At 45.9% G+C, this 16,115-nt stretch overlaps 1 protein-coding gene across 1 annotated transcript in view; it reads right to left on the bottom strand.

Annotated features, from left to right (window-relative positions):
* Positions 1-16,115, bottom strand: part of sdk1b (sidekick cell adhesion molecule 1b) — a 354,443-nt gene that overhangs the window by 103,061 nt on the left and 235,267 nt on the right. The window contains exon 7 of the mRNA XM_061230637.1: positions 227-338. Coding sequence (XP_061086621.1) covers positions 227-338 — 112 coding nt within the window. The remainder of the gene's footprint in view (positions 1-226; positions 339-16,115) is intronic.

The raw sequence follows: 16,115 nt of genomic DNA, 5'->3' as shown, positions 1-16,115 counted from the left end.
AAAACTATTATTTATAATTGCATTTGGAGCCTGGCTGCCTTATCTATTCAATTCTGTTTTTCATGGTCTGTGAGAAGCACCGGGGTATTTATACAGCAGACTAATTTGGCCTCTCCGAGCGGCTGTGTGTTGTTTGCAGATGAAAACGGCCGAGCGGGTGGAGCTGATTGAGGCTGTCTGGATGTGCGATATTAGCGGGCGTGTCTCCAGGCGGCCGGGGACTGACCTTGCGTTCGCCACGCACTCCAGCGTCACCTCGGTGACGCCTGCCACCACCGTGGTGTTCCTGGGAGGGACCACGATCACTGGAGCCACAGGGTCGGCTGGGGCCTCCGAATCTGTCCGCGGGAGAGAGAGAGGGCTAGGTCAGGGATCTCTGGAGGTTTGATCTTTCATCCTCTAAACATGCATTACACCAACAGTGTGAATGACCATTCATAACACAGAGAGAACCATCTTTATACAGATGTGCTATTATGACCACCCTACTGCATAATGGTGCGCTATGACCATTAATTACATACACCCTACTGTAGTGTGAATGACCATTCATAACAGAGAGAACCAACTTTATACAGATGTGCTATGATGACCACCCTACTGCATACAGATGTGCTATAGCCTATGACCATTTATAACATACACCCTACTGTAAACAGTATAACACAGACAAAACCTACTGCATAATGGTGTGCTATGACCATTCATTAGACACACCCTACTGTAGTGTGTCATGAGCATTCATAACAGACACACCCAACAGTATACTTTGATATGACCATTCATTAGACAGACCGTGCTGTAGTGAGTCATGACCATTCATAACAGATCACATACAGTGTAATGACAATTCATTACACAGACATACAATGCTGTCTGCATAGTAGGACAGACTATGTATGAATGGCTGGGTGAGTTTTTCTTCAGAGATGTGCTTTCATGAGAACCTAGACAAGTATTTCCCTCGATTTCTCTTCTCCCTGTAAAGCATGAATAACGCCCTTGTAAACTGCCTAAGCCATTTCATGTGCAAATGCAAAACAGCGCTACACTACCGACTTTTCCCAGAAAGGTCAAGCTGAGCTACAAATTAGACCGGGAGGCAGATCCCGGTGTGCGCTAAGGTGACGGTGACAAAAGGACAAATGGGACTTGGGAGGTGACGTGAGGAGAGAGGGTTCTAAGCACCTTAATTAAGAACGGGGGGAGGGGGGGATCCCCTCGGCCCTCCTGGGCGCGCCGTGGAGGCTCATTTCACACACATGAATTGTTAAAGCATTGCAGCGTGTGCCGGGGTGTTTGGAGTCGGGATTACCGCGTGCTCTTTAACCTCCCTCATTAACCGGGAACCCCTTAAACGCGTCTGCCTCTCCTGGGACACGGGGAATCTATGGGAACAGCAGGCAGGCTAAATAATTGATAGATTGCTTGGCAGTGGTCCTGAGTTGGGAGTCGTGTAGAAGTAAAATCTAAATGTTTACTCCTGAATCGATGTAACGGCAGCCGGGTGAAGGATTACTGAAGGGGAGGACTAGTTTTGTGTGCGTGCCTACGTCTGTGTGTGTGTGTGTGTGTGTATGCACACGCAGACACACACGTATGCGGGTGAACGTGCCTGTGTGCGTGTATGGGCAGGTGCGTGTGTCTGTGGGTTTGCGTATGTGTGCAAGTAGAAAAGTGTATATTTGCAGGTACTGTATGTAAGTATGTGTCAGTACATATGTGTGTACGTGGATGTGTGTACAGCATGTACGTGGGCATATGTGTGTTTCCTCTCAAAGACAGTTAATTATGCAAGTAACTAACTTTCATATTTTCACTTCTCTTACTTCTTTTTTTATCCTACATAAAATCCTACAAGACAAGCGTGTTCTTTTGAGACACCAAACTTAAAAGGAAACGGCAATAAAGGGACTCACACACCCACACTATTAAGACAGTCACTATCAAAACTAGCTCCATTTGTGTCACAGGAAATCAATGAAGAACTAAAATATTGAGATCTTGGGAAAATTAATGCAGAAATTAAAATGAGGTGTTGAAGCTTGGGAATCTACTCTTTGATGTAGTCTTTGAAGAAATGCATAAATGCGGTACAGGAATTCAACTCAGCTTCAGTTACTTTTTAAACTTTCATAAAGCCAGTTGAAGATACTGGAATATACAGTACAGTACAGGAAGGAACGTGCAGACAGGGGACAAATACTCCAAAACAAAAGCAGGCAAAACAATAAAAAAAGACTGACAAAGACCAGCCAAGCAAAGCAACTGCTGCTCATTCTCTGCATCAAACTCCATTTTAAGGTCCATTTTGCTAGGTCTATTTTAGTGAGAAACTGCAGCATTCGCGTTGCTTTGGTTTTAAATAAACACATAATGAAATCACTGCTGCTTTATAGGTGGCAGTTGTTTTTTCCCCTCATAGCAAACATCAATTTCATTATGAAAGTATGAAAGTATGAGATGAAATGTAAGAGAAAAACACATTTTAACACAAAATGTTCCTTACAAAAGCAACGGGGGCAACTCTAAGGATGAAAGAATGGAGAATGTGCCATAGGTCTGTGTGATGAACTCTTCTCCTCTCCTACCATCTGACGGGAACAAACTCAATTCACCAGCAAGGGCCACTGCTATTTGTATATAATGTGTGGTGACAGAATTCATTTTGTATGGAGTTTCTGGGACAGCTAAGAGCTCGTTTCAAGTCAAATTAGAGATGCAGTCTGAAAATCAAATAATAGGTGGCAAATAATTCATATAGGTGCTACAGACGCACGGGCACGTGGGACCCCGGGACCGCGGCTCCACAGGTCTTGTGTGTACAGGAGGAAATTTCAAACAGTGGTGCGATCGGGTGGGCATGCCGGGGACAGAGTATCTTGGCCGACCGATAATTGGATCATGGCAAAAAATCACAGTAAAACTCTTGTCAGAGGCGATAAGCTGAGCTTTAAAAAGACTTATGACGCAATCACAACAAAATGTCCCGACCTCGGAAGTCCGGCGGTGGAAACTACACACCAAATTCCCGAATAGACTGGGAAACAATGTCTGGGTCTAACAGGATTGGAAAAGCTTGATAGCTTTAGAGGAAGAGCTGCAAGCAATCCCATCTAAGGGATTAAAAACAAAAAAAACAAAACATGTCTCCATAGGAATTCTCGGGGAGATTACAGCATGTCAGGATATTAAATTTGTCCATCGGAGACGGGGTTTGTTGTGTTTTAATCTGGGCCCTCGGTGTGGTAAAGCAGTGCGCTGAGACTCTGGAACACTTGTGGGCCCGCTGTCGCTCGCTGTTATTAACGGAGTTACCGCCAGCGCGTTTCAGCCTTTACGGCGCGTTCAGAAATACCGCGAAGAGACGGAATACGGGCCGAGTCCTTCGCCAAGAATAATGAGAAACCATGGTGTCGCGCAGGGCAAAAAACACAGGTCCCAGGGGCGTGTGAGAGGTTCTCTCTCCCTTAAGTGGCAGCTTGAAGTTTTCTGGCTGAATTCGATAGCTGGTCGGGAAAGGGAGCGCTTCACCCCCTCCCTCACTCGCTCGCTCTCCAGTGCTTTAAGGAGAGAGAGGAGAAACCAATAATTTGATCGTATCCACCAGGGATCTGCTCAGCTTGGCTCATTAGTTTTCTGTGTTGACAGCCAATGTCATGTTGCATCCTTTAGCCTCTCCAGTTTCATCTTCCTCCCCAGAATGTCAAAAAAAAAAGAAAAGCCCGGAATGAGATTCAGAATGAATTACACCCCCCCCACACACCCCCCCACACACAAGGTGCATTTCTCCCCGTCCGCTTCCCGGCCCTTTTATTCTCAAACAAAGATGTGATCATATTTATATATTTATTTTATCATCCGACAACCAATTCCCTGCTTCCAGTGCCGTGCAATTTCCCCTCCGCCGGCCGGGCTGTGGCTGGATCTGATACGGGCGTTAATTGAACTGAAGGCGACCCCGGCGTCACCGCGGCGTGGAGTGCGCGGCTGCGTTTGCTGTTGCGAGTCTCCGCTCTGTGCCTCCATTACGGAGCTGATCCCCCGGGGCTTCCCCTTATCACATTTCTAAAAGGATTCCAACAGGTTTGGGTCTACAGTGCACCTCTACCGCTCCTGAGAGAATAGATGAAAAGAAAGCAAACTGCTCCGGTATTAGCCCCACCTCTGACTGAAACTGACCTAAAAAGGAGGCCGGGTCCCTTCTTATATATTGTGCCCTTTGCTTTCTTTTGGTTTTTTCTCTCAGAAATTTTCAGCCACTGGCAAACTGCTCCAGTATTAGCTGTAGCAGCATAGCCTCTGACTTAAACTGGCCTAAAATGGAGGCCTTCTTAAATATTTAGCTCTTTGCTAATGGGTGAGAATTACTAAGCAAAATGACCAAAAGAAAGCTAATTGCTCCAGCATTAGCTGTAGCAGCATAGACTCTGACTGAAACGGACGTAAAATGGAGACCGTCTTACATACTGAGCTCTTTGCCAGTCTCTGATAATTGGTTATATTTTTGCAAGCCTCTGTGTGCCATGTTTGAAATGAGGCATGTTCATGCTGTGGGATGTAAGCACTGTTGGTTGAGTATCCACAGCACTACCTAGTGTGCTCCACCCCCACATGATCAAAGCTGAAGCACACGAGATGGCTCCATGCACAGAACAGAGGTCTCGACACCGGCAGTTTCAAAAGTTCAGATTGACGCAATAACTTTTTTCAGAGCCAGCAGAGGGTGCTACAAGAGAGCCAGGATATTCTTGCATTATTTCAGCCTCTGGCATAGCTGACTTTAGACAGCTGATTTCGTAACTGACCCCTGACAGGTTTCCTAAGCAAGAGAAAACAAAGGGAACATTCTGGAATTGGAATCCCTTGGTTTTCTCAAAATGTCTTACCAAGAGTTCCTCGGTTCTTCTTGCTTACTGTCCGGCAGCAGGGAGAAAGGGGAAAAAATGACTTTTTATGGTACAGTTTTAATATGTATACGCATATGCTGCCCATACAATACTGCAGAATTTCATCTGTAAAAACATGGTGAAAAACCCAAGAGACACAGGCACATAAAGCAGAACAGTAGTAACTGAAAGCTCGTTACTCATTTACTCCTTTCCAATATGAGTCGAGTGCTGTGGGTGCTTTTATTCAAGGAACAACAGCTTAAAAATGTGTACATTTAAAACCGCACAATGGCTGCAATGCCTAAAGCAAATATTCAGATGATGTTAAAAAACAAACAAAGAGAGAGTATGACATCTTTTCATTTACTTAAGGGCAAAGGTGTTGCCTTCTTATCAAAACATGCTTAATACTTCGACAACAGTAGATCAATTCATCCAAGTGAGCATACAAACAGCGGGCCAGAATCTATAGTGGACTGATTAGCATTCGGAGGCAGGGAAACTCTGCTGGTAACATATTGGAAATTGAACCGGAAAGAATTAGACAATTTGCAGGCCCGCTTATCCGCAAATTTGATTCCTTTACCTGGATCTGTGTCGTGGCCTTAATTTAGACAGTGTCATTCCACATCAATTCAGCTGCAGTGGAGACGGATGATATATGCAGGGCTGCACCCAAAACGCTGCTCGTCAAATTAAAACCCTCGGAGAGCGACGGAGGGGCTGCCAGACTGCTGCCAAAACCCAGCCGCTGAAGTCATGAAACATTCAGCCCTCCAGGAACTTCCAAAGCACAGGGCAGGAACTCCATCTGCAGAACGCTTCCATGCGAAGTAGGACGCACCCCAGGATCAACACAGAGCTCTGACACTCATTCGCAAGTCGTCGATACAAAGTATATGCTGTCCTTCCAGCCACAACAAGGATTGAGTTAGTTCATACAGTTCTTTTCTATTTGGCCAAATATGGGTGCACACAAATTTCAGTCTGAAAAATATTGGTATCCATATTTTTTGCATGTTTCTCAAAATTCATCGAATGCCTCCCTCATTCAGGTGAATGATCACAATGATGGGGAAGACTGGTCACAAGGTCGCAATGATGGGGGAAAAAGCAGATGACAGATATTTAAGGGATGGTGAAATAGCCATCAGTGAAGTGAATAAAGGAGGTCTAATGACAGACAAGTAACCTGCAGACAGCTTGACTGTAAATGCAAAGTGCAAAGCAATGAGCAGCTGTATGACAAATTAGGGGAACTTGACAGATGAAAGTTCAAGCACTTCCTTATGAGTTCACTTGTAAAGAGCATCAGATAATGCACACGAGAGGCTGAATTTATGCTTTTTTTATTGCCTAAAGTTTTTTACATTACATTATATTCAGCAAAAGCTTTTATCTGAAGCGACATACAAAGAAGTACATATCAAGGTCATTATGAACACAGAACATAAAAAAGCAGGTGGCTGCCCATGACTCAGGGGTGCAGTGTGCAGAGAGGGTCCGGAAAGTTTGGGGGTCAATCACAGAGAAACAAAACAACAGGATGGCAGTCCCATTCTTTTTTTTAAAGTCCCCTGGTTCCAGAGTAATATGTGTTAGGACAGACCTGCTCGAGGGGGAGGGGGGCTGAGGTCTAACAGAGAGGTGGGCAGGGGTCACAGACATGGCAAATGAAGACGGAGCGGACGTTTATTCCCCAAACGCGCCGACCGTCGCCCCTCCCCGCCGGGCCTGTCCCAATCGCGTCCCGTCATTGTTATTTTGGCGGCCAAGCCGATGTGCCTCTCTGTTTACTGGCTCCAAGGCCCCAGGGGAGCCGCATGCACTCAGAGCTCATTTAGAGCCCACCTACACACACACTACACACACACACACACACTACACACACGTGCGCACAGTGCACGCGCACACACACACACACACACACACACACACACACACGCTCGCACACACACACTGCCTACAGACACATACTGCACACACACAGTCTACACGCACACACACACTACACATACTGCACACACTACACACACAGACTACACATAGCCGTACGGCGTCCAGGGCTGTGCGCTCATTCCGGATCTTTCCCCGGCTGCCCCTCCGCTTGTTGGTATTCATGTATGCGCCGGTGCTGAGAGGCACCCTAGTGGCAGGAACGGATGGTCCCCGCCTCCCTCCCTCGCTCCCTCGCCCCCTCGCCCCCCCCCCCGCGGCTCCCAGTCGGCAGCTGTCGTCCTCACACTAAGGCAGGCTAATGCGGCGACGCCAGTTTGGCCCCCGGAACGGCACAGCGGGGCGCCCGCAGACTCCACTCGCGACCGTCTCCCATGGGCCCAAGCGCTCCTCTCACCCCTCCCTGTGGGCTGTCCCTCATTCCCCCCCACCCGCTTGATCCTGCCTGTCGGACACCACCCCGCGCTAACCCGGGTTAGCCCTGCTATTGTAGCGGAGGGTGAGCTGTGTGCTGACCGGCCTCCTAGCTTTCGAGGGACAAAGGCAGGCTTTGTCATTGAACTCTGAGTGCCGACCACCAAACTGTTACCCCCACGGCCCTTCCCTGAGCCGCGGCCGTCAGGGGTCAGCCGTTACGCGGGCGTTCGTTTCGTGCCTTCTTCCGAAGCCCTTTCATGAAAATGTGCTAATCCATCGAAAGCGGAGAAGGGAGAGGAGTAATTGCGCGCCATTGTGCTCCACTCCTTTCCGGAACTCGTATTTACACATGAAATGTCTCCGCACCGCAAACAGGCAGAAAGGCAGTGATTCAAAGAGGCGGCAAGCAGAGCTGTACTCTTGCTGACGTCTCTCAGTGAATATGTGACCTCCGCTTGGCCCACAACAATCCACAATTAAACCTTACCTTTGTAATTTGCTCCTGTACCACTTGCTTGCCTGATTGCCTTTGCAATTACTGTATGAAAGGAATCTTGAGGAAAAAAGGTAGAGCAGCCATCACAAGAGCCCGTTTTGAAAGCGAATGCTGCTTCTTTTCTTTTATGCATATGAGATCAACCTTAGAAAACAAACTGGGATACAGTAAGAACTAAAAATATTTTTATGCCAGGCCAAGAAGAAACTTGGCCAAAGGCTAATTGGGGTCTGTGGTGTTTGTATCATTCTCAAGCAAGCTAATCCGTTAGCATAACCGGTCGATGAAGAACAGAGGTAAATGAATGAGCAGATATGGGGTCAAATGGGATGGAATTAACGCGCAAGACCGCACTTTAGCCTACGCACATGCAGTACAGATGATCCACTCTTGTCAGTCAACACCTGCTCATTGTGAGCACACTAACAACACAGTTCTGCTGGGTGTCCTGTAACTGGCGGTTAATTTGCCATAAACATATTAACTTCAGAATAAATCATTGAATAACATCCTCTGGCCAAAGCCGTATTCACCCGGTTGCGCAGGGCCCAGAACATGCATTTTTAACGGGAGGACTGAGACATATAGAGCATGCGATGATTATTTATATTGTGCAGATTTCTTAAGTATTGGCAGCCTGCAAGGCACTGAATTAGCAAACTGCCCGAAAAGAGAATAATGAATGATGCGTGGGCCTCATTAAAAATGGAAACCGCTTCAGCTACCTGTTGCTTAGGGTCGGCACTGTCTTCCTCACCTTCCCCCCGACCTCCCAAAACGCCGTCCTTCTCCCTTCATTCAGTATGCTCCCTGCATACCCTCAGCTCTCTGATTGACACCTCTGCCTCTGTTATACTGGAGGTTGTGCTCACACACCACACACATACATACATACACACACACACACACACACACACACACACACACACACACACACAAAGTTTCCACGGCTATTTCCTGATTCCGGTTTTCCGTGGGACACAATTCACAATTAAGATATCCTCAAATGTGTTTTTCGACGGCAAGGCTGAAATAAGCCGTTACTGTCAGCCCGTACTGTACGTCTCTCTCTCTCTCCCTCTCTCCCGCTCAAGGTTATTTTCTGCTGTCTCCTGCATTTTTAAAAAAGACGAGGAGAAAGACGAGGATGTGTTGGTGGGCCAACGGAGCCTCTGTTTTCCCACTGCACTGACACCTGTTGACCTTTCCAATTTGCCGTGTCAATCACCCTAACAAAGAAACCTGCGGCTGCTCCCAAATGTCACCGCGCTCTGACATTTCACCCGCTTACTGCCGGAGACAACATGGTAATTCAGCGTTTCTGTCCAATTCTGCTCCAGCGCAAACAGTTTGGGGAAAACCACTTTCTGAGTTTTCAATTCAGCGCGCGGAGCGAAGCGGAACTGGTACGGCCGTGTAAAGACGCGCGACTGAAGAATAAAACACCTTAACAATGAATATTTTCCCCTATTTAAACAATAGCGTCTCCCGTGGATGGAAATCCCCGGGTGTTAATAAAAGATGAACTCGGAATGTAAATAAGCCCGTCTCTCTCGCGCCAAAGCTAGCTCATACATAACAATTAACACGTTGTATATGTTAAAGCGCCTCACAGATATGTGCCTTCTCCTTGTGGTTCTACTCATGTGTGAGAAGGCTTAACAACACCAATCTCTATCACCTAATGAGGGCGATTGAATTTAGTACTCCTGTATCCCTAGGCCTCTCTGATATGAGGTAGTGAATACAAGACGGCTGCCTATATTTAACCCTATTTCATCTCCAATTACTTCTGAAAGGCAGGACGGAAAACACGCTCGGAGAAGAGGTTATTCTGGGCTGGCAGATCCTCGCTGAGAACGACTCCGTCCTCTTCACCGTCTCCGGCAGAATTATAGATATTTTCCCCTTAAAAGGAAGCCAAATCTCGGTGGAGCACTCTTTAAATAGACATGGTATCTCAAAGGGCAGGACGCCAAGACGGTGTTGTTTCACTTTTTAAGTGCCGCTTCAAGTGCCGCTTTCGGACTGCCAAGACTCAACATGTCCCCTATCAGCAGCCTGTCCTCTCTGGCCAGTTAACAGCAATTCTCAGCGTCCTCGATGGCCGACGTGTGACAAAAGGAAACTCTCATGAGCGTGGCATAATGTGCGGCCACCACTGTGCAAATAACCTCTTTTTTATTAAATCGTAAATAAAATTAAAATCGGTCAGGATGCTCTCTCGTATGCCATCCCTGAAGTAGTCCTAAGTGATTTAATGATTTTATTAATTAGACGACTGACTCCAACACCTTTCCCAGGGAGGGAACTACATTTCCCACAACGCAGCTCACAGGCCTGGTCTCGAGTTTAAGTCTTCACGGACTTGGACGGACATCGTGAAACAGACAGCATTCATATCACGCCATTTTAATATTTACCAGTTTATCCTGAAGTGCCTGGCTCTTGTGTTCACAGGAACGGCTGATGAGCCTAAATTAGCAGTGCTGTTTTCTCTCTCCTGTTTGGACTGCGCTGAAACTTTCCTGCCCCTTGGTTATTATGCATTTCAGAATTTATTTGCATGTTTTTTTCACATTTGATTTTATTTACTTTCCTCAATCTACCCAGCTGTACCCTCAGGAAGATTTTTTTTCCACAAGACTTGACAGCGCAGCAAACAAGATTTAAGATTCATGGGTTTCTTCCTGCATTGTTGCGTAGTGCAGAGCAGAACGTCTGATTATCAGAGTGTGGACGAACACACGCACACGCACAAAGAAACGCACACACACACGCACATACACAAAAGCACACGCACACACAACACACACATAACACATGCACACAACATACACACATACACATGCAGACACACACACACACTCACACTCACACTCACACACACACCCCTAATCCTGGACACATATCAGAGCGGATTCAGTCCAGATAGAAGCGCATGTCCAGCACAGGCCGATGAATCCGTCAAAGAAAAACAGAGCTCATCCTGAAGATGCCCGCAGGCAGTGTGTCTGTGCTCACGGGCACGGCGATACAACAAACCGCTTAATGTAATCACACTGGTGACAGGGACACCCATGCCAACGTACACGTTTCTCTAAAGAAATGAACCGAATCGCCCACCAAATGTAGCCTGCTGCACGGAGACGGATCCCTCTACTCCACAGCGCAGTTATCCATGTGACATCCAGAAGGGCCCCTACAGCTGAACGGAGCCGCAGCCTCTGGAAAAGGGCTGTCAAAATAATATTGTACAAATAATAGAAAGCCTTTATAAAACAAAACATCCATTAACCCCCACTCGCGATACAAGGCACGGGTCACGAGTACACGTTTTAATCAAAGCCGGGCATATGAAGGGGTGGGATATGAGACTGCTGTACATGTAGTCTGCGGGCAGGGCTGATTTCCTCGGAGAGGGAGAAGACTACAAGTCATTAAATAAACGTTCCCTCGCTGGGGAGAGGCAAACGTGGGAGAGCAGCTCTGTTCTACAGAGCAGAGAACAGGCTCATCAAATGCTGTCAATTATTTTTTAAGTTCAAACATTTTGTCAAATATTCGATTCCCTATCATTTTAAATACAAAATAAGCATAGCGAAAAACCGTCTGATCTGTAAAAGAAAAATACTATTATGCATTCTTCGTCTCGCTGGTATCTAGCTCATTTTAAAAAATACATCTCAGAACGTAGCTCTCAATTATGATGTTATTCGCCGCACGGATTAAAAGGTAAGAATAAAATGACTAGTTTGCAGAAGTATCTTGAGAAGTTGAAAATAATTGAAGGGTTTCTGAGAGGCTGTGGATAGAGTCTTCGGGCTTTCATCATGAACTGCTTTATGTGAGAACCGCAGCATTAAATACTTCCAGGACTTTCATTTGGGCCCTGCCTGCATTAAATCATCTTCGCTCAGACACAGAACTCACGTCAAGACAGGCCAAAGAATGAAAACAACAGCTGCATTTTACACAAATTAATCAATTTAACATATTTATCAGAGTGAAAAATACTGTATTCATTTGGCAAGTACTTGTCTTAATTCTGCAGTGTTTTTTTTTTTCTTTTTGTTTTTTTTCTCCCCTCCTTACGCAGTCTTGACAAGTTCATTAAATGACATGAGAGCAGATGGCAATTACCACTACGGCTACTTGGTAAAACAAACAAAATCGTGGTGAGCTTTAAAGCAAAAGTTTTTAAAGTTTTTAAGCTGTAAAGTGTGGCAGTTCAGATAGGGTACATGTGTACTCCCATATATAATGTCACTGCCGAGGAAATAAAACACAGCTTTTGCACCAAGCATATAAATCCTACATAAAATCCACTGCCGGCTTCTGCGGGTTACATCTATTATTCAAATAGACCGTTCAATTCAAAGTTTACTACAGGTTTCTAGTCTGCCATTCCATTTGCCTTAGGGTTGGCTGTTGCCAGAAGGATATTAAGGAAAACACTAAGGAAGCGTCCCATTCATTGTGCCCACATTGAGCAAGTACACAAACTGTCACTCTCTGGAAGAAAGCTATCGTGTTTACCAAAGGAAATCTCCCGGGAGAAGAGAGCCGTGACAAATAAAGGGAAGTCGATACTGTCTGCACTGTTTATAACAGTGAGTAGTTAAGAAATGATAAGTCCCATTTCAAGTGGTCCATATGCACAGGATCTCTCTGTTTCCCAATACAGACACAATCAATGGCTGTGTTCCGACGGAGGTTTGTTGGCTGCTGGAACTGAAATATCTTTGCCGTTCTCATGTGGGGACACAACATTTCCTTCCCCGTTCCAAAAGGAAAAAAGGCTCAGCTGTATATTGCCTTTCTTTAATATGTCTGCAAACAGAAACTGGAAACACAAATATGGAAGTTTTCAACAAAAACAAATAGAAAGCCTGTACCCTTGATCGTTTACAGACAAATCGATGATATAGGGTTTTCATGGCGTCTGTCTCATTTCAAATCATATAGCAGTGCAAACTTTTGTCGGGTAAACTACACAATTTTGAAAAGGCCTTTACAGATAAGGACATAGTACTGAATTGCACTTTATCATCTCTTTACAGAGCAAACACCATAAGGACACTTTGCTCTCAACGGTGAAGACAATTTTCTAAGTTCTGTTAAGACCCTGCATTCAGCTTTCTGAAATTTAGCTCTAACTGACCATATAGCTAAGATTATAAGTGCTGGATATTTTCTTCCTCATTTACAAATTGCAACCATCTTCTGTAGGACTGGGAGAAGATTAAATAAGAGAGACAGACACCTGATCTTCGATTTGCTCACTTCTTTCATAGCAAAAAAATAACAATTAGCAATTCCAAAGATTCGCTTCAACAACAAAAGATGGCTCTGTTCCATACCCAACCTGCCATAAGAAGATAGCGCATCTCCCCAGCTAATCAGCCGTCAACTGTACACCACGTGTAGGCTGAGCAGGACCGGCTGCTTTCCTCTGTGCTGGAGAGGCTTTGGCCGAGGGCCGTTTCCTTAGGGGGGGAAAAGGGTGGGAAACTGGGCCCCAAGCGAACAGAAATAACGGACAGCCCGCCAGCGGAAAAGCAGTTTCAGGTGATGCGGCTCCTGCTACGCTACGCTACGCTACCTCCTGTGTGCCTGTTCCGGCCACTGCGTCCAGGACGCTTACAGGGAGTTAAGGTAATTGCCCTTTGGCTTTCTGAAGCTTCCATCTCTGTCCAAACACACTTTTACACGCACCGTGCAAGTGCTCCCAGGGATTTTTCCAAATCTGTTTTATAGGAGTGTTTGGCTGAGGCATAGGCCTCCACAGAGGACAGCACACAGACAGGTACGGATAATTAACTCCATTTGCAACTTTGTCTGTCCCTATTACTCATTTTCAGTGAACTTCAGCAACTTGGAAATTTAGCCTGTGAATGCACAGAAACAGCTTGTTAAGCAGCCTTCGTTCGCGGCTGACTTTCACCCCGAGAGCTCCTCTCCTTCCTTTCTCAAACACCTCTTGTCAAGGGCTGTGGTCTCCTTGAGGCAAGGGTCAGGAAACCGTTTTATGTCTCTCAGGGAGGTAGACGGTTGGGCAGTTAGCTGTTGTCATGAAAACAGGACTACAATTAACACTTCCCCTGCGGTCGGAGGGAAACTGCGGTCTCAGCTACCTCGGAAGCAGTTAAGGCATCAAATGGACACCGGTCCCCCCCCAAGCCCATGACAAAAAGTGCTGAACGCCACCACTTTCAGAGCTGGTAGCGGTCGGGGGCGCAATACCCACTGGTGTTCACCTCTGAATTGAAAAATCCGCTCCGGTGATTTGGCGATGCAACATAAAGTGACCACACAAGCAACTGTGTGGAAAATAATAGTTTGCTCCACAGCACACAGGGTAAAATGGAAAAGAGGACCCTCTGTTAAACAAAGAGGGAAAAAAAACTCCCCATCATTTAAATTCCATGAGAGCAAATAAATTACAAGAAAGCAAACGTATAATTTGCATGTTAGACAAAAGCACAATGACACCACTTTGTCTCTAGAACAGTCATTAACATCATATTGACTTGAGATGTAATTTTGGATGAGCTGGTATTCTTTCTGAATAAAGCATTCAAAGAAAGATTGGCATAAATGCCTCCCCAGAACTTTATAAACACAAACGCGATACCCATCACCGAAACACTCCAGCTCTCTCAAAACTGAATTTTATTACTATTGTTATTATCATTAAAATTTGAATACATTCAGAAATTATTCAGATCCCCTCACTTTTTGCACACTGTATTTTAATTCTTAATTAGATTACATTTTAAGTGGATCACTGGTTCATACGAGTATTCAGACCCATAATTCAGTCCTAGAAGACCGTAGTACGCAGTCAGGTGCACTCTGGAGCAGATTTTCAAGGACCACTCTCTATTTGGCTGCATCTAATACCCATTAAAAATAAAATCTACAACACAATAAAGTGTGCAAAAGGTGAAGGGGTCTAATACTCTGTAGCCACTGTACATTCCATACACTCTGAGGACCAGTCCATATGTGTGCATCTTTTTCAGCTGAATTATTATAATTTTTATTTGGAACAAATCCTGATTTTGGACAATGCATTAAAACAAATGTGACAAAAACCTTGATCCTAACAAATCCATGTATACATGTAAAGCACAGGCACTTGTCGCCAGCATACTTTCAGTGCAATGTGACGATGGAAATGCAGTTTCTGTGTCAAATGCAACTTACAAAACATTCAACAGCTCAGGAAAGCCACATTTTGTTTGTTATAGCTGCAATGGACCCCAAGTGGTAGTGAATTACAAAATACCAATAATATAAACATAAGTGCTTCTCTGTACTCATTGCATTAATATCCATTGTCTCAAATGGCATTATGAAATGGCTTTCTGCCATTTCCTGCCAAAGTATTGCGGGCGGACTGGTATAATGAGAGTTCCGCAGCCTCATGTACCGAATACAAAAAGGGGAAGCAGGGAACAGGTGCCTTCGGAGCACTCCAGATGCGTCCATTTTGTATGAGGGCACAAAACCCACGGGAGAACAAATAATATGTTCCGTCTCACCCTCGAATTAGGGACGAGTAGACCCGCGAAGGCTGAAAAACGAGGAAGGATCAGGCTAGCTGCGCATCCTCCAGCCTGCCAAGCGCGCAATCACACTTTATGAGGAATACATTCGCCGGAGCGCGTACGAGTCTGGCATAACCTTGCCATTACTAATGCACCCTAAAGGCTTGTGCAATTAAACCGGCAGCGCTGTGTAATTACCCTGCCCTCTATACACGGTACTTACAGTGGAGAGATCGGGGGGCGGAGCCGCACTGTGTAATTTCCCAAATTGTTGAAATAAGCGTGTGTACACTGCGGGCATAATCATTAGCTTTCAGACATATGCCTCTGCATTACCAAGCAGCTGCGGCTTCGAACGAACACGTAATTTAAGGAGAGAAGGATGATCTCGTAAACTCGTTGCAGCGATATGCAAATGGGGTGTAAAGGCAGTCATCGTTCGCGTGACGAGGGCTACTGTGTCTTCCTGACGGCGGTTGTGATGCGTCGCTGCTGACAATGCCTCCGCGGGTTCTCGCATCAAACCCTCCGCGCCGACGTCGTCCTCCGAGTGATAGAACGCCGGCGCTGCCATTACGCTCCGCCGTTGCCTCGGACTTCATCACGGCAACCGCGCGCCCGGTAACGCACTCCGTCTCGCTATGGTGGATGTGACTGCCGGTGTCATTTATCTGTGACATAGGCCACCGAGCGGGTCACACACGGCACAATCAACCATCAAACGCTGACAGCGGTGGTGAAGGCACCGAGTTTTGAAAAATGAATGAGGATCGAGAGAATGAAAAAAATATGAAGCTG

The sequence above is a fragment of the Conger conger genome, chromosome 2 (genome assembly GCF_963514075.1).
Source record: "Conger conger chromosome 2, fConCon1.1, whole genome shotgun sequence".
In the NCBI taxonomy this organism is placed as follows: domain Eukaryota; kingdom Metazoa; phylum Chordata; class Actinopteri; order Anguilliformes; family Congridae; genus Conger; species Conger conger.
Note: the sequence above shows the minus strand (reverse complement) of the source record. Positions and strands in the feature narration are given on the sequence as shown.